The sequence below is a fragment of the Macrotis lagotis genome, chromosome 1 (assembly GCF_037893015.1).
Source record: "Macrotis lagotis isolate mMagLag1 chromosome 1, bilby.v1.9.chrom.fasta, whole genome shotgun sequence".
In the NCBI taxonomy this organism is placed as follows: Eukaryota; Metazoa; Chordata; class Mammalia; order Peramelemorphia; family Peramelidae; genus Macrotis; species Macrotis lagotis.
Window position 1 is genome coordinate 450,694,791 of NC_133658.1, and position 17,892 is coordinate 450,712,682.

A 17,892-nucleotide genomic window follows, 5' to 3' on the forward strand; every position below is an offset into this window, starting at 1 on the left:
TCTCTTGACATTATTTATTAAATTATATTATTCCAAATCAAGCTCATAATTTCTGCTTTTTCCTTGGAATAAAGTATGATAAATTTCAATGATCATTCTAATTTTTTGGTATTTTGAATGTTTCTTATAAGCAATGAATTGTTAGGTTCTGTTTTCTAATCCATTTTATAATACTTTTACATTTTATAATGAACTTAGTATATTACTTCAGATTTGTATTTATTGTTAGATTTTATTCCCATCAAATTTTAGTGTACTACTGTAGAATCCCCTGTTGTGTACTCTTACAATTGGACATTGACAGCCACAACATGAGTTCCTAGAGGGCAAATGCTTCAAATATTCTAAAGTACCCCATAAATTTACTCTCTTGTGTCTATAACTCAGAAACCCCCACTGGCATGTTTTTCATTATCAGTCAATAGACACAGCCCATAGCAAAGATATGTACTAAGGCATCACAATAAATATGATTGCCACAGAAATATCTCAACAACATCAATTTGGTTCTCATTCTCCCACAAATGCACAATGTCCTTGGGAAGAATGGGTACTAAGTGAGTACAATAAGAATAAAATACATGTGTAGGGAAGACAAATGGTTAAGGCAATTCACAAATATAGACCTGTAAATTCTAGAAATAAGTTTTTCTACTGAGTCCCTTCTGTAGTTCAACTCAATTATTGAGGCTAGTTTGTTTTTAGCTTTTTTTTGAGTCTGATTCTTTTCTAGGAGAGGTGATGCTCCTTAAAACTGCTTCAGACAGTTTTGTTATTCTTTTTATTTTAGGTTTTTGCAAGGCAAATGGGGTTAAGTGGCTTGCCCAAGGCCACACAGCTAGGTAATTATTAAGTGTCTGAGGTTGGATTTGAACCCAAGTACTCCTGACTCCAAGGCCAGTGCTTTATCCACTATGCCACCTAGCTGCCCCAGTTTTGTTATTCTTTAACATCTAGATGAAATATCTCTTTCTAGGGGAGTAGCTCCACTGTTTGACATCATGGCCAAGAAGTGTAAAGCAGAGGAAGAAATTCTCTCCTCTCCCTCTTCTATGTAGCAAAAAACTGGTTTCTTCCTTGACTGCTGGCTTTTCCTTCAGCTCTTTTAAACTAACAAACTCTCATATTGTTAGGTTTGAGAATAATATCATGGCATTGTCAATTACTTTTCATTAATTCCCACACCTTAAAATGCATTTCTTAAAAAACTTCATTGGGGTTAAAATATCCTAAACCTAGAAAGTAGAAATAGATATTTCATTATCATTGAAAATGATATTGGAAAACAGATCTCATACTTGACCCAGAAATACTATATAGTAGAGACAGAAGGGATCAATTATCTAGATATCAACTAGATCCCTCTCTATTTATCACTGAGTGGCTAATAATTTCTTCACATACTTTAGTGATAATTTCAGCTATCAAAAGATAGAAGAATCAATAAGAATTCTATTCTGGAACAAATTCTAGTAAATGGAGGAAGTTGCTAGGATGGCAATTATGGGAGCCTTGGGAGAAGTAACCATCCTAAAATTTATGATAGGAGAAGGAATAGCCTCAGAACAATCTTGCAAACACACTAGATTTAGGGAAAGCAGATTTTAAATAAGAGAAAGGAAAGATATCATGGACTTAAGTATTTTAAGGGAAATCTTCTCAGGGGACAATAAAGATCTGAATGAAATTCTGAAGATGCATAGTAAGAATATTCTAATGAGGAATAAAATGAAATTTGTTTTAAAAGAGCAAGTGAATGCTTAAGGAATTCAACAATAAATTTTGATTTTCAAAAGAAAATTTATAGAATAGATATGTAAGGTCCAGTAACATAGGATGACCTGTGAAGGTGGGATAGTCCTCTAAAAAAAATGTGAAGAAATAATAAAAATTAGAATGAACTGAGGCTCTTAAGGGAAGATCAAAATAACAATGTTATTTATTAACTATATTGAGGAGAAAAGGAAAAGAAAGGTTTGCTCAAAATGATTACTGATAAAAAGGAAGACATGTTCAATTTTTACTTTTTTTGTTTTCTATTAAAAGAAAAATGATATTTACACTTGAAATGATAGGGAAAATATGGCTAAGGGGAATGGATAACAAAGGGGGGGACACCTAACTTCTCTTAGTCACATAGCAAAAAAACATCATCTTTGGGTTCAAAATGACATTGAAATTTGGGATAGTTCAGTCACTCCCAGTGATATTAGAGAAATTGTGGGAAACAGGAGAGACAAAAAGAATGCAGATAGATTCCACTTTTCAAAAAAGGAAAGAACAGAATATTAAAACACTCTCATTGGGAGCTTGACTTTAATTCCTGGAAAAATTACAAAAACAGATCATTAAAGAGAGGGCACAAGAATATATAGAAAGAGAAGTAGCTACTATATACTTCAGCAAGGACATTTCCTTCTTCATGGATATATTTAACTAGTAGATGAAAGAAATTTTGGAGGAATATTTTAACTAGATTTTAGCAAAGGGTTTGATAAATATCTTTTGCTATTTTGTACTCAGTATGGAATATGTGAGTTAAACAAATACTACACTCATTTGGAATCAAGTTCATTAAATGACTACTCAAAGAGCATCTGTTAATTGTATAATATCAATGAATCCGATTTCTTGTAGAGGACCTCAGAGATCTGTGTTTGGCTTTGTTCAATGTTTTTGATAAAGTCAAAACAATATAAGTTCATTATAACTGAAGATAATTCGAAACTGTGGAAGATAAATAACAGTGAATCTTAGAATTTGGATATAAAAAAAATTTTAGCATCCTAGCACATTTGGACTGAATTTAATGAAATTAAACTTAAATAAGGATAAATATAACATTTTTCATTAAGATATACCCCCAAATAACCCCAATCAAACTTCACAAGTGCAAGATGGGGAAGGCAAAAATATCAATTTTGAAAAAGATCTGAAATTTTTCAATTGGCAACCAAAACAGGAAATGTGATATTGGATATAAAGGAGCATAACATCTAGGAATTTGGGAAGCAGCAATTCCATTACATTTTGTCCTTGTCAGACCTCATATGGAAGTTAAGGATACTATGATTTATTTTTTAAAAGGACATAAAAACTTATTATTTTGAGATCATCCAGATGATGAAGGGACTTGAGTCCATGCCATGTAAAGATCTATTAAAGAACCTGGGTATGATTAGCCTAGAGAAGGGAAGCCTCCAAGAGAAACACAATTGCTTGAAACAATCTTGTAAAGAGAAACTAGGTTTGTTTTATTTGACTTCTGTTGAGAAAAGAACCAATAAGAATGAGTGCACATTGCTAAGACGCAAGTTTTAATTTGATGTTAAGAAAAAATTTCTTAATTAGAGATGTCTCAAAGTTAAATGTGCTGCCTAGAAAGGAATAAGTCTTTAATCAGAAACCTGACTACTTATTAGGTATATTATGGAAAGGATTCCTTTTGTATTGGGTTGCATAGATGGCCACTGAGATCTTTTCCAAATCTCAAAATTTTTTTGTAATATTTTGAATGTTTATCATAATTTTAAAAAATAGTCCATCAATCTTTTTTCAAATACTTCAAAGTTCTTTTCTATTATAAAATTGATGTCATACATATTTGGATATATATATATATATATATATATATATATATATATATATTTATATCTCCAACTTTTTTTTCAAAAGCATAATTCAAGGTTGTTTGCCATAAAGTATGGAATTCACAACAGTGTAATCTTTTTTTATAACTCTTCTAAAGTAATCTATTTATGTTTACATTATTTTTATCAATTTATTGAACACATCAAGAGAGATCAAAGTTATTTTTATTTTCATTTTTCCTATTATTAATGCTTTGGAGCATTTTTCTAAAAGTTGTTACTAGATTACAATTTTACCCTTGATAACTTTATAATCTTTAAACACTTATTTATTGTAGTTTGGTTCATGATGTTATATATTTTTGTTAGGTCTATGTCTTGGAATCAGACATCCTTACCAAAGATCATAAACATATGTAGAATAAAAGTTAAAAGTCTTCCATTGTACCAGGCTATCTCTCAAAATATTTAATGAAAATATTTTCCCCCAAGTAATGAATTACTTTTTATCCTATTTTCACAGATTAGATTTATGCAAGAGTTTTTTTAATTGAAATATTTTTATTTGATAGTCTTTTCATTTGTTTACTTAATATCAATTTAAGGCACCTAATCTACTTCATGCTTGCATTTTTGTCTTTTATTTTTAATATTTTACAAAGCCAACTCCTTTTTTAAAATATTTTGTATCTTCTCTTCTAAAGTGCCAATTCTTAAGGTTTTTTTTTAATTTTTAAAAGATAGTTTGCTTTAATTTATATGAGTGTCAGAACATCCTTTCTTACTATTTTACTGGTCTTCAAATTAGATAGCAAATGTAAAGTTCTTTGTAAACCTTAAAGCTTCATATAAGTACTTCATATAAGTATTGTTGTTAATCACACTGGAAGCTCTTATTCTCATAAGAAATCTATTTTTTTTAATTTATAGCATTGCTCTTTTCTTCTACAAATTATTCCCCCTTTTTTATGGCCCCCATAATATTTATTCATCATATTATATTTTTGCTTACCTATTTCTTTAGTCTTTATTATTTGGGAAGGAATGCCAGGAAAAATATGCAATTTTCCTTATTGTTTTATTTACCTTATATGGACATTTATTCTTGATTTCGGTGATAAAGAGTACCTAAATTTTACAAAGTTCATCAGACATGTACTTCTCCTAATTTTCCTCTACATAATAATTAGCCTTTTTTAAAAAAATTAGTGCTAACTTTGGTTATGTTGTTTTCAACTTTTTTAAAATTAAAAATTCAGTTGTATTTTATTATTATTTTATTTTAAACTCTATTTTAAAAGGCAATAATTGAGAGAAAAAATTTTTAATCTCTATTGAAATTTGTCTTCTAAGCAAATGGTTAAATAAAGTTAAACTGCTCAGATTATAAGATCATCATATAATAGACTCTTTACCCAATGGTATGCTTAAATTTTTTGGCATGCATGTATTATCTTTATGAATTCTGTTTATTCATTCTTTCATTTACACACATCTATTATGTCAAAACAATGATAAATGTCCTAATAAAATAAAAGAAAACAAAAAAAGCAGAGAAATAGATGTGTGTGGGGAAAAATCACTTGAAAAATCTAATAAAATCTAAATAAATGAGTAGGCAAAGAAAGGCAACACAGTGATTAGATATTTTGTTTCAGGGAGCTAAAAAAATAGTCTGTGCAATTTCCCAGAGATTCTTTCTATTTAGTTATGGGAAATAACATTGTGTGTCCAAGATATATGCACTCGTGAATCAGTTATATATCTAATTATATACTAAAGTCTGGAAATAAAAATTCATGATCACTTGATTTATCTTAGTTGGTTAGGTGGGTGATACTCTTATAAATAATTAGTAATCTCCATAATCAATACCATAGAATCTGCACACAGAAGCAGTCAGAGAATTTCTCCATTTACAGATGACCTCCTTGAGAGAGTGACAAGTAACTTCAGCAAGCAAACATCACCCTGCTTTTTTGTCTCTCTTGAAATTAATAATTGGAAAATCTTTGAAAAAATACTTCTGTTATTACATTTGTGGATGAATGAATTAATATAAAAATTATTTTAGTGCTGGAGATATAAATGCAAAAAAACAAAGACAGTCCCCCTGAAGAAAAACTTCAGTATGGCAAACAACATTAGAGGATTGGTTATTTGGGAGGAGACAAGAGGGATAAGAGAAGTCAGGAAAGTTGCAGATTGGTGAGTGGCTCTATAGAGTAGATTGAAACATTCTATCCAGGAAAAATGGCAAGAGTTGATTTAATCTTGGTGAGTGAGAATAGAAGATATTCCTAAAGAGACCATAGAAGAGATGACTGGAGGAGTGTCAAGGAGTTTTATTTTTTATCAAAGAATCTTTTGCTATTATAATATATGCATGGGAGACGTGTTATTGAAGCTGCTTTAATGTGGAAAAAATTTTGCAAATTCTTTTTAAGATAATTAACATACAATAAATGAAATGGGATTTTTTTTTGCATTCTCTTCTTTTTTATAAGGTATTCTCTTCTTTTTAGCAATACTAATTGTGTGAGGACAAAGATGTGGCTACTATAGAATATTGATTGTAAAAGCTGGTTTGTTTTCTCATTAACACACCAAAAATGTCCTTGAAAATTGTTTATATAGCTATGAAAAATTAAGACGGTCAAAATTTATTGATATAGTTTCATTCATCTTTTTGCTTTTTTTCCCTGTAGTTTTAAAAAATTCATGATTCTCCCAACTCCCAATAACTTAGAATCTTTTCCTTTTTCAGATAACTTTAGAATAAATTCTTCAGTATCTCAAAAGTATATTATCTCCAACAAGGAAATTCTTTAATATACTTGGTCTGCTTCACCTGTTCTGCAACATGTTGAAGCCCATTGATGTTGAAATATTAATTTTATTATGTTAATTATATTAATGTTAAAATCCTGATGTTAAAATTGCATTGCCATTAACGAAACAAATACTTATAGAAATGGTGGCAGATTTCTTTTTTTCATTCAATTGTAGTCATCCTTAAAGATTTATCAATAAATGCTTTTAATTTGATTGGGTCTCACACAAAATTTTGTATATATTTTTCCTACACTGCTTTTTGGGATTTTGTAAGATAATAATTCTCATTATCTTTCTTTAAATTCCTTAAGAGGAGCAGCTAGGTGGCACAGTGGAGAAAGCACCAGCCCTGGAGTCAGAGGACCTGAGTTCAAATCTGACCTCAGGCACTTAATAATTACCTAGTTGTGTGACCTTGGGCAAGTCATTTAACCCTATTGCCTTGCAAAAAAAACTAAAAAAAAATTCCTTAAGAACAGATGGGGCAATATGTTGAAAGAGAAGGGATACTTAGAATTCTTGTCTCTTCTCTAAGGATATGATTTCTCTCTCATCACACCCAATTTGGATCAAGGTACAACATGGAAACAAAGTAAAGACTGACAGATTGCTTTCTGTGGGGGGGGGGAGTAAGATGGGGGGGAAACTGTAAAACTCAAATAATATCTTTAATCAAATTAATAAAAAAAGAAAGAGATGGGATAGATAGGGTTTGCTTGTTCAGGTAAAAGACTTGGCTTGGGTAACATGTAAGGTCACCCTTTCAAGTGCAACAGGTGTAAAGAAAGATATAATGGAAGAAGGCATCTGAATGATATAAGAGGAAGAGGTGGGCAAAGGAGCTCATAGTTAATGGACTATTATGAGACAAGGTTCTCAGCTGAGGAGGTTTCAAAGGAGATGAAGAGATTTGGAAGAATCACTAAGGAGAATAGGAGAGTTAGTTGATAAAGGAAGAGTAGAAGGATTAGCTGGTAGCAATGATGTCCCAGTTATATGTAACATAGGCTTGTAGTAGATTCAGTAAGAACTGTGGTGTGGTTTTCTCCATCTATTTTTCGACCTTCATTGAGCATCACGTGAATAATAAATTTTAAGAGTCATCCATGGCTGAGATTTGACAACTTGGAATCAGAAAGATGATAAAGAGGCCAGGGGCTCAAGAGCAAATGATAGTGTCAACTTAAATGGATTCACCAAAGGTATCAGGATGAGGAAAAAAGGGAGAGAATGTGTGTGGTGGAGATGGCATTGGAGAGAACTGAAGGATCAAGGTACAGGATGTAGAGGAATAGTAGGCATCAATAAGGGCAGGATAGAAAGCCAAAAGATTAGAGACAGAAAAAAGAGAATTTTTGAAATTCTTGACCATGGAAGTGGCATATTTTTGGGTGATAACAAGATCAAAACTATGACCATCCTCTGTGTGTGTGTGTGTGTGTTTGTGTGTGTGTGTGTGTGTGTGTGTGTGTGTGTGTGTGTGTGTGTGGCTAACATGAGGTAGAAAAGTCCATCATGGAAAGTCAAGAGGCAAGTATTGTAAATTTGGACCAGAGTAACAAAATTCATTCTAATTTATTTTCAACTCAACTCCTAACAAAAGACCATAGATATAAACTTTCTAAGATGATAATTAATCAATTAATGAAATAATCAATCAATATTTAATATTAATCTAAATCTCCTTCTTCCTCTCTTAAGCCTGGAACCAAACAACCTACTTTAAATAGTATGTATTTCTAATTAGTTGTATAGTCTGAAAATTTAAAAAGTTCAAGAAATTTATTTTTATAAGGAGAAACTGTTTGAGGTGCTCCAAAGACTCTAAGATAGGGTCTTTGCTTTCAAGAGTCATACAAATGTCATTAGGAAGATAAGCTCTATCAAAGATGAGAAGAAAATTGTCAGTCCAACAATAAATATTAGTCTAAATAAGTTGTATAAATAGGGTATGTTAGAGGATTTCAAAAGAGAGAGAGATCACTTTAGTATGTACTAGAGAAGGTAGAATTTCTTCTAAGGTCTGAAAAATAAATATAATTAGCATGTAACAGGAATTTGGATTATTGTTCACCTCATAGAGCAGAACTGGAAATAGGGCTTTGGGGCCACTCCAGAGAATATAAAACGCTGAATCTCTGTTCTGACCAATTTTCATCAAGTATATGTTTAGGCTTATTGTGCCACCAGAACTTTCTGTCTGGTCCTCACATGCCATTCTTTCATTCCATTTTATCACTGAATACCTGCCAATTCAGTAGAAATTGTAAATTTTCTTTTTGAACAGGTAGTGTAGGATGTTTATACTTTTTTTTCTGTATTTCCTGTGGTGGGAGGAGAGAATATCTTTTTTCTTTGCCCCAAGGCAGGCATGGCTACTACCCACATATGACAAATCAACTGGTTCGGATGAGCCAGTGACACTCTCAAGTTTCTGGCTACCATTTTAACTTTAGGTTTCTTTCCCTGAATTTAAGTGATTAAACTACAACATAAGAGAAGGACTTTTCAAATCTTATAGCTATCTTAGGGGAGGAAGCATTCCTGAGTTGGTGCTAATTGAAAAGAAGTATCCTCTATTGTATAGGATGACCATTGACAGTAAGCTCCAGCCACGATTTGGTTTGTAAGAATATATGTAACTAGAGATAAGTTTTTCAGTCAGTAAAGAACTGAGATAAATGCAAAAAATCCCTGTACAACTGTTCCATAGAATGTTTAATATTTTAAGCATCAATCAAATAAAAGTGATGGGTTGCTGTTTTAAATTTTTTTGGATACAGTAAAATTTTGAGTATTCTGATAACTGTTTTGTTTCATCTATAGATGATTTATGTAGTACATTAAGCACCTTTCTAACGGGGAATATTTTTTTTCTCTTTTGGGGAGACCCTAATTATAACCCAAAGTTAAGTTTGGCTTGAGTAATTGTCTTTAGATTTCTACTCTGGAAAGGAATGAGAATGCAAGCATATAAAAAGAGACTGACTCTCCTTTTGGGGGCAAGGCTCCCCTGAATTGAGCCCCGAGACCAGAATCTGGGAGAGCATGTCCTATCCCACCTCCCACAATTATAATCAGAATAAATAATATAAGAAGCAGTGTGCCATGTGGAGTTAGTGTGAGCAAATGCATGGAAGAAATAAAATGTATATGCGAACCATGAATAGGGCAGTTTGATAAGAAAGGGGGAAAGAATAAGCACTTATTAAATTCCTTCTATGGGTCGTATCTAGTATAGTGGAAAGTGCTTTTACAAATATTAACTCATTTGATCCTCAAAATAATGCTAAGAGGTCCCCCATTTTAGAGATGAGGAAACAGGTAAATAGACTTACTTGTCTAGGATCAAACAGGGAGTAAGCATCTGAGGATAGATTTGAACCCAATTCCCCTAACAGGACAAATATATCCTGTTCTATTTTAATTCTTCACCATTTAGTTGCCTTGGTAAAGCAGAAGTCTAAGAATTAAGAAGAAAATTTATTCTATAATAATTAGAGAGAACTCAAAATCCCAGACATCTCTTCATTTGTCACCAGCTGCTCTGTTTGGTTTTGACTCTATCATTATTTTTATCATGCCCCATTCAGAATAAGCTCATCACCAAGAAAACTTTATCAACATGGACGTAGCTTTAGCTTTGTTGCTCATGTTTAATTAGTACCCAAAATTGCTTCTGTATCTCTTATTAGAAGGTTAGAGAATTTAGCAAAAAATAGTCTTCCCTTTTTAAAGAACTCAAAATTCCAATCATCTCTTCTTTTACCAACAGCAGCTCTGTGTGGTTTTGATTCCACATTATTTTCATTAAGCTTTTCACAATTTCTCCCCCCACAGCAAATACTCTGGCATTACACCCTTTAGCTTCCTTTTCTGTATTATCTTCTCCTTTAGGTTATATTGAAAGTTCTTTGAGGGCAGTCTCTGCTTTTCTTTTTCTTTTTTTTATATCTCTAATACTTGGTACGGTATCTGGTAGAATGAGTGCTTCCCAAATGTTTATCTTATTTTTTAACAGAGGATTTGTAGAAGATGCAGAGAATGGGAAAGTATTAAAAGTTTTTAAGTAGAGAAGTGGTATGATGGAATTTCTGTTTTAGAAATATTGATCTGACAAAGAATGTGTGGGATAGACTACAGAAAACTAGACTAGACAGCAGAAAATATTAGAAGAATCTTTCATGAAATTATAAAGAATTCAAGGGACATTGTGTAATAGAAGTGATAGTACTTGGTAACTGAATATACAGATTAGGGAGAAGAAAGACTTGAAAGTGCTTCTGAGTTTCTGACTGAATAAAATAATAATTGATAGAAAGGAGAAGTTGGAAAGAATTTAAGGGTAGGGCAAGGATGATTATTTCTAGTGTAAACATATTGATATTGACGTGATGAAGCAAAGAAAAGGAGAGGGGCAAATCAAACTCTCTACTAGAACAGTGGTGCTTATTTGACTTTAGCTTTGATTACTACATAAAAGATGAAAATAGAAATTCTATTTTAATATAAAGTTTGAAAATGATTTTCCTTTCAACAACCTTTGAAGAATATAGTACAATAATTATAAAGCTTATTTATTGATGAGAAATTAAATGTTCAGAAAAGTAAAATGTCTTGTCTTGGGTCATATATTGGAACAATGTCACATGATTTCAAATCCAGATCTTTTGATTCCAGGACCAGTGTGCTTAGCAACAATTCATGCTGCCCAAAAATTGATCAATAATTTTCAAAGCTTATAACTTTTTTACTTTTTTCTTTATTTTTCCAATTACATATAAAGATTGTTTCAACCTTCATTTTTGTAAGATTTTGAGATCCACATTTTTCTCCTTCCATTCCTTCCCTCCATCCTCCCCTTGAAAGTAAAAAATCTAATATAGATTATACATATCACAGCTATGTTAAATATAGTTCTACATTAGTCATAAAACATAACTTTCAAAAGTTACAGCTGCTCTCACTTATAATATATAATTAGAAAGCCAAAATTCTACTCACTCTGAATTGACCACCATTTCCATCATCCAGTTCCAGAATGTAGCCTTCTGCCAGCACTGTTGACAAAGGTGGCTGTTTCCATGACAATGTAGCACTATTGTTGTGTGTGCAACAATCTTCCAGTTGTAGAAGGGGAGTTGCTGGCACTGGAAAGGAAGCTAAATAAAAAAAGAGTGTAACCCTACCTTTATTAATTGTCAAGGGACATTTGCATTTTTTTAAATTGAGTGAAAATATATCAGCAAGCCGTTAAATACTCCACAACTTAAAAATTAATTTTTTATCCATTCTAGGAGCAACAGCAAGTTGGCCCAGAAAGGTGAAAATATGTCCCTATGTCACTATGCTCTCTTTCAACCATGTTCAGGATGGTTTATTGATTGCTAAAGATAAAAATTGCAGCAGAACTGTATTATACTATATTTCTCATTAATAAAAACAAAACAAAATAAAATTTCCACTCTCCCCAATCTCAGGTTAACCCACAAAAGCTTATTTAATTCATAATATATTAAAAGTTTATTTAATAGATAATATATTAACACTATTAGAGTACTTTGGGGAAAAATATTTAAGTTCCAAACAACTAATTTACAAACTATTCAAACAATCCATTTGCATGTTAGCAGAATCTATACCAATTTCTCAAACATAATTCTTATTCTAGGGATGGGCATGGTGCATTACTCTTAATTGTTACTAAATTTAGTAGCATTATTGTACAAAGATGAAAATCTGGGAAGAATAACTAATATAGATAAAGATACAAGATAAAGATACACTTCCTTTCCCCTATGTATGCAATTAACAATGATAGTAAAAAAATTGATGTAGTTTGAACATTGAGCACATTCCTTTTAGCCCTGAAAATATCTATTTCCATAGCTACCAAGCTATGGAAACATAGGTGCCTATGTTTCAGTCCTGGAGCAACTTGGCTTTAGGGATAATAGAAAAATTTGCCACAATGTGTCTCTGAATCACATAAATACTCAATTCTAAGAACTATAAAATAATCTTTTAGAAATACACTAAGGGGGCGGCTAGGTGGTGCAGTGGATAGAGCACTGGCCCTGGAGTCCGGGGTACCTGAGTTCAAATCGGATCTCAGATGCTTAATAATTACCTAACTGTGTGGCCTTTGGGCAAGATATAACCCCACTGCCTTAAATAAATAAAATTAAAAAAAAAAAAGAATCTCTCATGATCCAGGGACTTTGCTAAGCATGGGGATATAAAGAAGTAAAAAACAGCCCCTTCCTTCCCAGGAGCTCAAATATAACATGAGATAAACAAGCTATATAACAGATTAAATTAAATTAAAACAAGCTATATAACAGGTTAAATAGAAAAATGACTATTGAGGACAGTACTAGAATTGAGAGGTTGGAGAAGACTTGCTGTAGAAAATGGAAATTTAATTGGGTCTTAAAGGAACTTCCCAGGGAAGCTAGGAGAAATGAGGAGGGAAAGGCATGAAAGACAGTTAGTGAAAATACTTGAAATTGGAATGTGTAGTATTTTTTACTAACTTTTTATTCTAAACACTTTAGGAATATCAATGATAATAATTATCATTTATGTAGAATTTTAAGATTTGCATACTGATCTGACAAATATTAAATTATTTTATCTTTACATTAAGCCTGGGAGATAGGTGTTATAAATTACCCTTTTTAAGAAGAAGATATTGATGTATACAGGGATTAAATGATTTATCCAAGGTCACCAGGTAGTAATTACCTGAAATCTATCTGAATTTACTTATTCTTACTCAAGATCAAATGCTCTATCCACAAGCTACCTTTTTAAAAGCTACTCTTAAAACTGTTTGGCTAAACTGATTTTCAATCATTCAGTCACTTTTTCAATCAAGCCAAGTCTCAGTTAAAGCTGATGACATTGCATGATCAACTCCAGCTTCTCAATAATACATCTAGAACTTTGATAGGGAGAGATAAATCTGGTGACGCAACTCATTGATGATAGTTGAAGCAGGGAGAAAGATCTCGAAACTTACATGAACTACAAATATAAGAAGGGATGAAATAGTTTCACAAACCATCCAAAATGAATAACTTTTAAAGCATTCAAAATTACCAACCAATAGAAGAGGATAAATAAACATATTGATCTATAGTGAGAAAAGAAAAATCTCATACCACACATCAAGGTAAAGTGCAAATGGTACATGATTTATACATAAAGAATGACCTCATAAAAAATAAAGGAGGAATAAAGAAGTTAATCTTTAGATCTGTGGATGGGGAAAATATTCTTGTCCAAACAATGGATAAATGGATTGTCTAAGATTAAATAGGCAATTTTTATTACAAATGTAATCCAAGCCCCAAAACCCATAATCTGATAGCTTTTCAGATTAGTAGAGATCAGTGCCCTCTGCCTGCATGAGAGGTGGGGTGGAGAAAGAAAAGCTCTTTTGGTTTTGTAATCTCTTTCAGTCCTTCTGACCTCCAACTTCAAGAGAGAAGACAGATGATACCAATTCTATTTCCTGTTGCTGAAGGAAGGAAAGACTCTGGGAAGAAGGCAATATGAGTGGAACTAATTGTTTCCATCTCTCTTTTTTTTTAAACTCTCTACTCTCTACACTAGAGACTTGGGGGGAATTTCCCCTCGCATGAGATCTAGGATTCTCTTGATTGAACTGAGTTATCTTACTTGCAGTGGGAGAACTCTCACTCTGTATTGTCTGGTGTATGTTCTCATATATATATTTTCTCTGATTTCTCTTTTTCTATCAACTTGGATAAATGAGTTTCTTTGCTATTTGCTATATGTGTGTGTTCATTGTGGAACTGATATTTGCTGGAAAGGAAGTCAATATTTGGATAAAGAAACTAAGGTCTTTATCTCTCCATTAAGAAATAGTAATTAGGAGTTTAGCTAAAAACTGAAAACGACATCCCCTAAACTAGTACTATTCATGAGAACACATAGACATAATTCTGGCTCAGTAACCCTCCTCTCTGAGGAGACTAGAGCAGCCATCTTCTTTTTTCCTTTACTGGAAGAAATTTAGTCTTTCTTAGAAAAGGAGGAGAGAGAGAGAGAGAGAGAGAGAGAGAGAGAGAGAGAGAGAGAGAGAGAGAGAGAGAGAAAGAGAGGAGATTAAAGATATCTATCATTGAACTGAGTCAAATTTTCAAAAAAACAAGCCATTCCCCAATTGACAAATGGTCAAAGGATATGCAAAGGCAGTTTACAGATGAGGAAATCAAAGCAATCCATAGTCATATGAAAAATTGCTCTAAATCATTACTAATCAGAGAAATGCAAATTAAAGCATCCCTGAGATACCACCTCACACGTTTCAGACTGGCCAATATGACCAGAAAGGACAATGATCAATGTTGGAAGGGTTGTGGTAAATCTGAGACACTAATACATTTCTGTTGGAACTGTGAACTCATCCAATTTTTCTGGAGAGCAATTTGGAATTATGCCCTAAGGGCAACAAAAATGTTCATACCCTTTGATCCAGCAATAACACTACTGGGTCTATGCCCTGAAGAGATGATGCAAAAGGGTAAAAACATCATTTTTACAAAAATATTCATAGCAGCCCTCTGTGGTGGCAAAGAATTGGAAATTAAGTGAATGTCCTTCAATTGGGGAATGACTTAACAAACTGTGGTGTATATATGTCATGGCACATTATTGTTCTATTAGAAATCAGGAGGGATGGGAATTCAGGGAAGCCTGGAGGGATTTGCATGAACTGATGCTGAGCAAGTTGGGCAGAACCAGAAAGACACTGTACACCCTAACAGCAACATGAGGGTGATGATCAACTTTGATGGACTTGCTCATTCCATCAGTGCAACAACCAGGGATTCTGGGCTATTTGCAATGGAAAATAAAATCTGTATCCAGAAAAAGAATTATGGACTTTGAATAAAGACCAAAGACTATTACATTCAATTTAGAAAAAAAACTGTTATCATATGAAATTTTACTATCTCTTATACTTTATTTTTCTTCCTTAAGGATATGATTTCTTTCTAATCACAGTCAACTGAGATCAATGTATACCATGGAAACAATGTAAAGACTAACAGAATGCCTTCTATGGGGGGTGGGGGGAGGGAAGCAAGAATGGGGGGGGAATTATAAAACTCAAAATAAAGTCTTTCTAAAAAAGTTAAGTAAATTCAATCAGAAAAAAATAGAGATCTATTATCCCTTTACTTTGAGGCAAAGACAGTGCTCTCTGCTACATGTAGGGGACAATCTTGCTGCATTTTAATTTGAAAAGATTGTGTACAAATAGAAGTAATATAATTTAAAGGTAACTGAAAACATCTTTGCTGCAATTTCTCCAATAATGATAACATGATTTAAATTTATAAGATTAAGAATCATTCCCTAAAAGATAAATGGTCAAAGGATATGAAGAGGCAATTTGCAAAAGAAGAAATACATTCAATCAATATCCAAATAAACAAATTTAAGGTAACTAATAATTTCAGGAATAAAAAATTAAAACAACTGTGAGGATTAACTTTGTATCAATTAATTTCCAAAATGATCAAAAAAAGAGAAAATAATCATTTTTAAAGCACTATGAGAAAAGCACATATATGTACAATTAGCAGAATTGTGACTTTGTCTAGCCTTTCTAGAAAGCAATTAGAAACTATTGTCCTCAATAAACTATGTGGACAATTTGACTTAATGACATAACCCCAAGGACATAAAAGAAAGGCACACAACAGTAGGGTTTTTTGGTCTCTGAGAACTGTAAAATAAGAAAGGAGGTTTCTCATTTTGGAGGAATTGACTAAACAAATTATGGCACATGAAGATAAGATTGTGTTTCAAAATATGTATACTGCTATTTAAGAATGTTTCAAGTTTAGTGATGAGAATGATTGTAACATATTGCTTGTGAGAATAAGGGAAAGAATTGGCATGAGATTTTGGGAGAGAAGAGGTTTTTTTTTATTTCTGCTTTAAGAGAGAATATCCATGATTGCAAACTATTTTGGGGGAGAGATGCACATTGAGAGATGAAAAAAATTTTCAAGAAGTAACAACTATTTAAAAGATTGGGTACTTCAACATGCTTTTGGTTATTAATTTGAATTTTTAATTTCAATTTGAATTTTTATTAAAATTTAGGGTAAAACATTTATCCTTCTAAGATAACTAACTGTAAAGGACCTTAAAATCCAGTCTCCAGGAGTGGAAGCTTGACATGACAGAAATGCAGACACTTCCAGGAAAACTCCATTGAATCAATAAACAATAAGTCCTGCTGGTACTTGGCAGACTCAACTTCAGGAACTTTTACCACATGGACTATATGGGGGGTTGGACATTAAAGGATCTTCTCCATTTGTTGGATGCCAGTCACAGAGATGCTAACCATATATGGTCTGCAGCTATGGGTGAAGAGAAATGAACTCACACTTGGTGAATGTGGTAACTTGGTGTGTGAAAGGAATATCCTGTTGGTTGTGGACACTCACAGAAAAGCATGCTTCTTAACTGCAGATTACAGAAGTGAGTTAAAGTTCAAAGCTATGAGAAGGACTACAGAAAGTAGTTTCAATGACTGTGTGGCTGGAGGCCCTAGCAGTGACTCTGTGGCAAAGAAGTGACTGAAGTCCCACTCCCAGATGAAACTTAAGAAACCATAGTGGGTAAAACCTGAGGCATCATCTCCCAGAACTCAGGACTAGGACTTGACTATAATAATAAACCACTAAAAAAAGTTAATAATGAGTAATCAAAAGAGAAAGATGCCAACCATATATAGCTATTATGGAGACAAAGAAAATCTAGGTTCATACTCAGAAGAAGATTGTGAAAAAAGTGAAACACTCTTACTTCAAAGAAAAATATCAAATAATCACAAACCCAACAAGAGTTCTTGGAAGAGCTTAAAAAGGACTTTAAAAATCAAATGATCCAGGCAGCTAGGTGGTTCAATGGATAGAGCACTGGACCTGGAGTCAGGAGTACCTGAGTTCAAATCCAGCCTCAGACACTTAATAATTACCTAGCTATGTGGCCTTGGGCAAGCCACTTAACCCCATTGCCTTGCAAAAATCAAAACTCAAAACTTATCAAAAATCAAATGATCTTGAACTATGCCCCAAAATAATAAAACTGATCATCTCCTTTGACCCAGCAATACCAATACTAGGCCTATATTCAAAAGATATCATAAAAATGGGGCAAGTCCCACATGTTGAAAATATTTTAGCAGCTCTTTTCATATTGGCAAAGAATTGGAAATTAGGGAGATGCTCATCAATTGCGGAGATGCTCATCAATTGGGGATTGGCTGAAAAAGTTGTGGTGTATGAATGTTATGGAATACTATTGTTCTATAAGAAACCACGAGTGGTTGGACTTTAGAAAAGCATGGAAAACATTACATGAACAGATACTGAGTGAAGGAAGCAGAACTAAGAGAACATTGTACACATTA

The 17,892-nt window shown here is 32.8% G+C and overlaps 1 protein-coding gene across 4 annotated transcripts in view; it reads right to left on the bottom strand.

Moving 5' to 3' along the window:
- The window catches only part of TRIM9 (tripartite motif containing 9), a 159,110-nt gene that overhangs the window by 53,058 nt on the left and 88,160 nt on the right, over positions 1-17,892 (bottom strand). For all 4 annotated transcript variants that reach the window (XM_074213468.1, XM_074213470.1, XM_074213467.1 and 1 more), the window contains exon 6: positions 11,430-11,587. In XM_074213468.1, the coding sequence (XP_074069569.1) occupies positions 11,430-11,587 (158 nt within the window). The remainder of the gene's footprint in view (positions 1-11,429; positions 11,588-17,892) is intronic.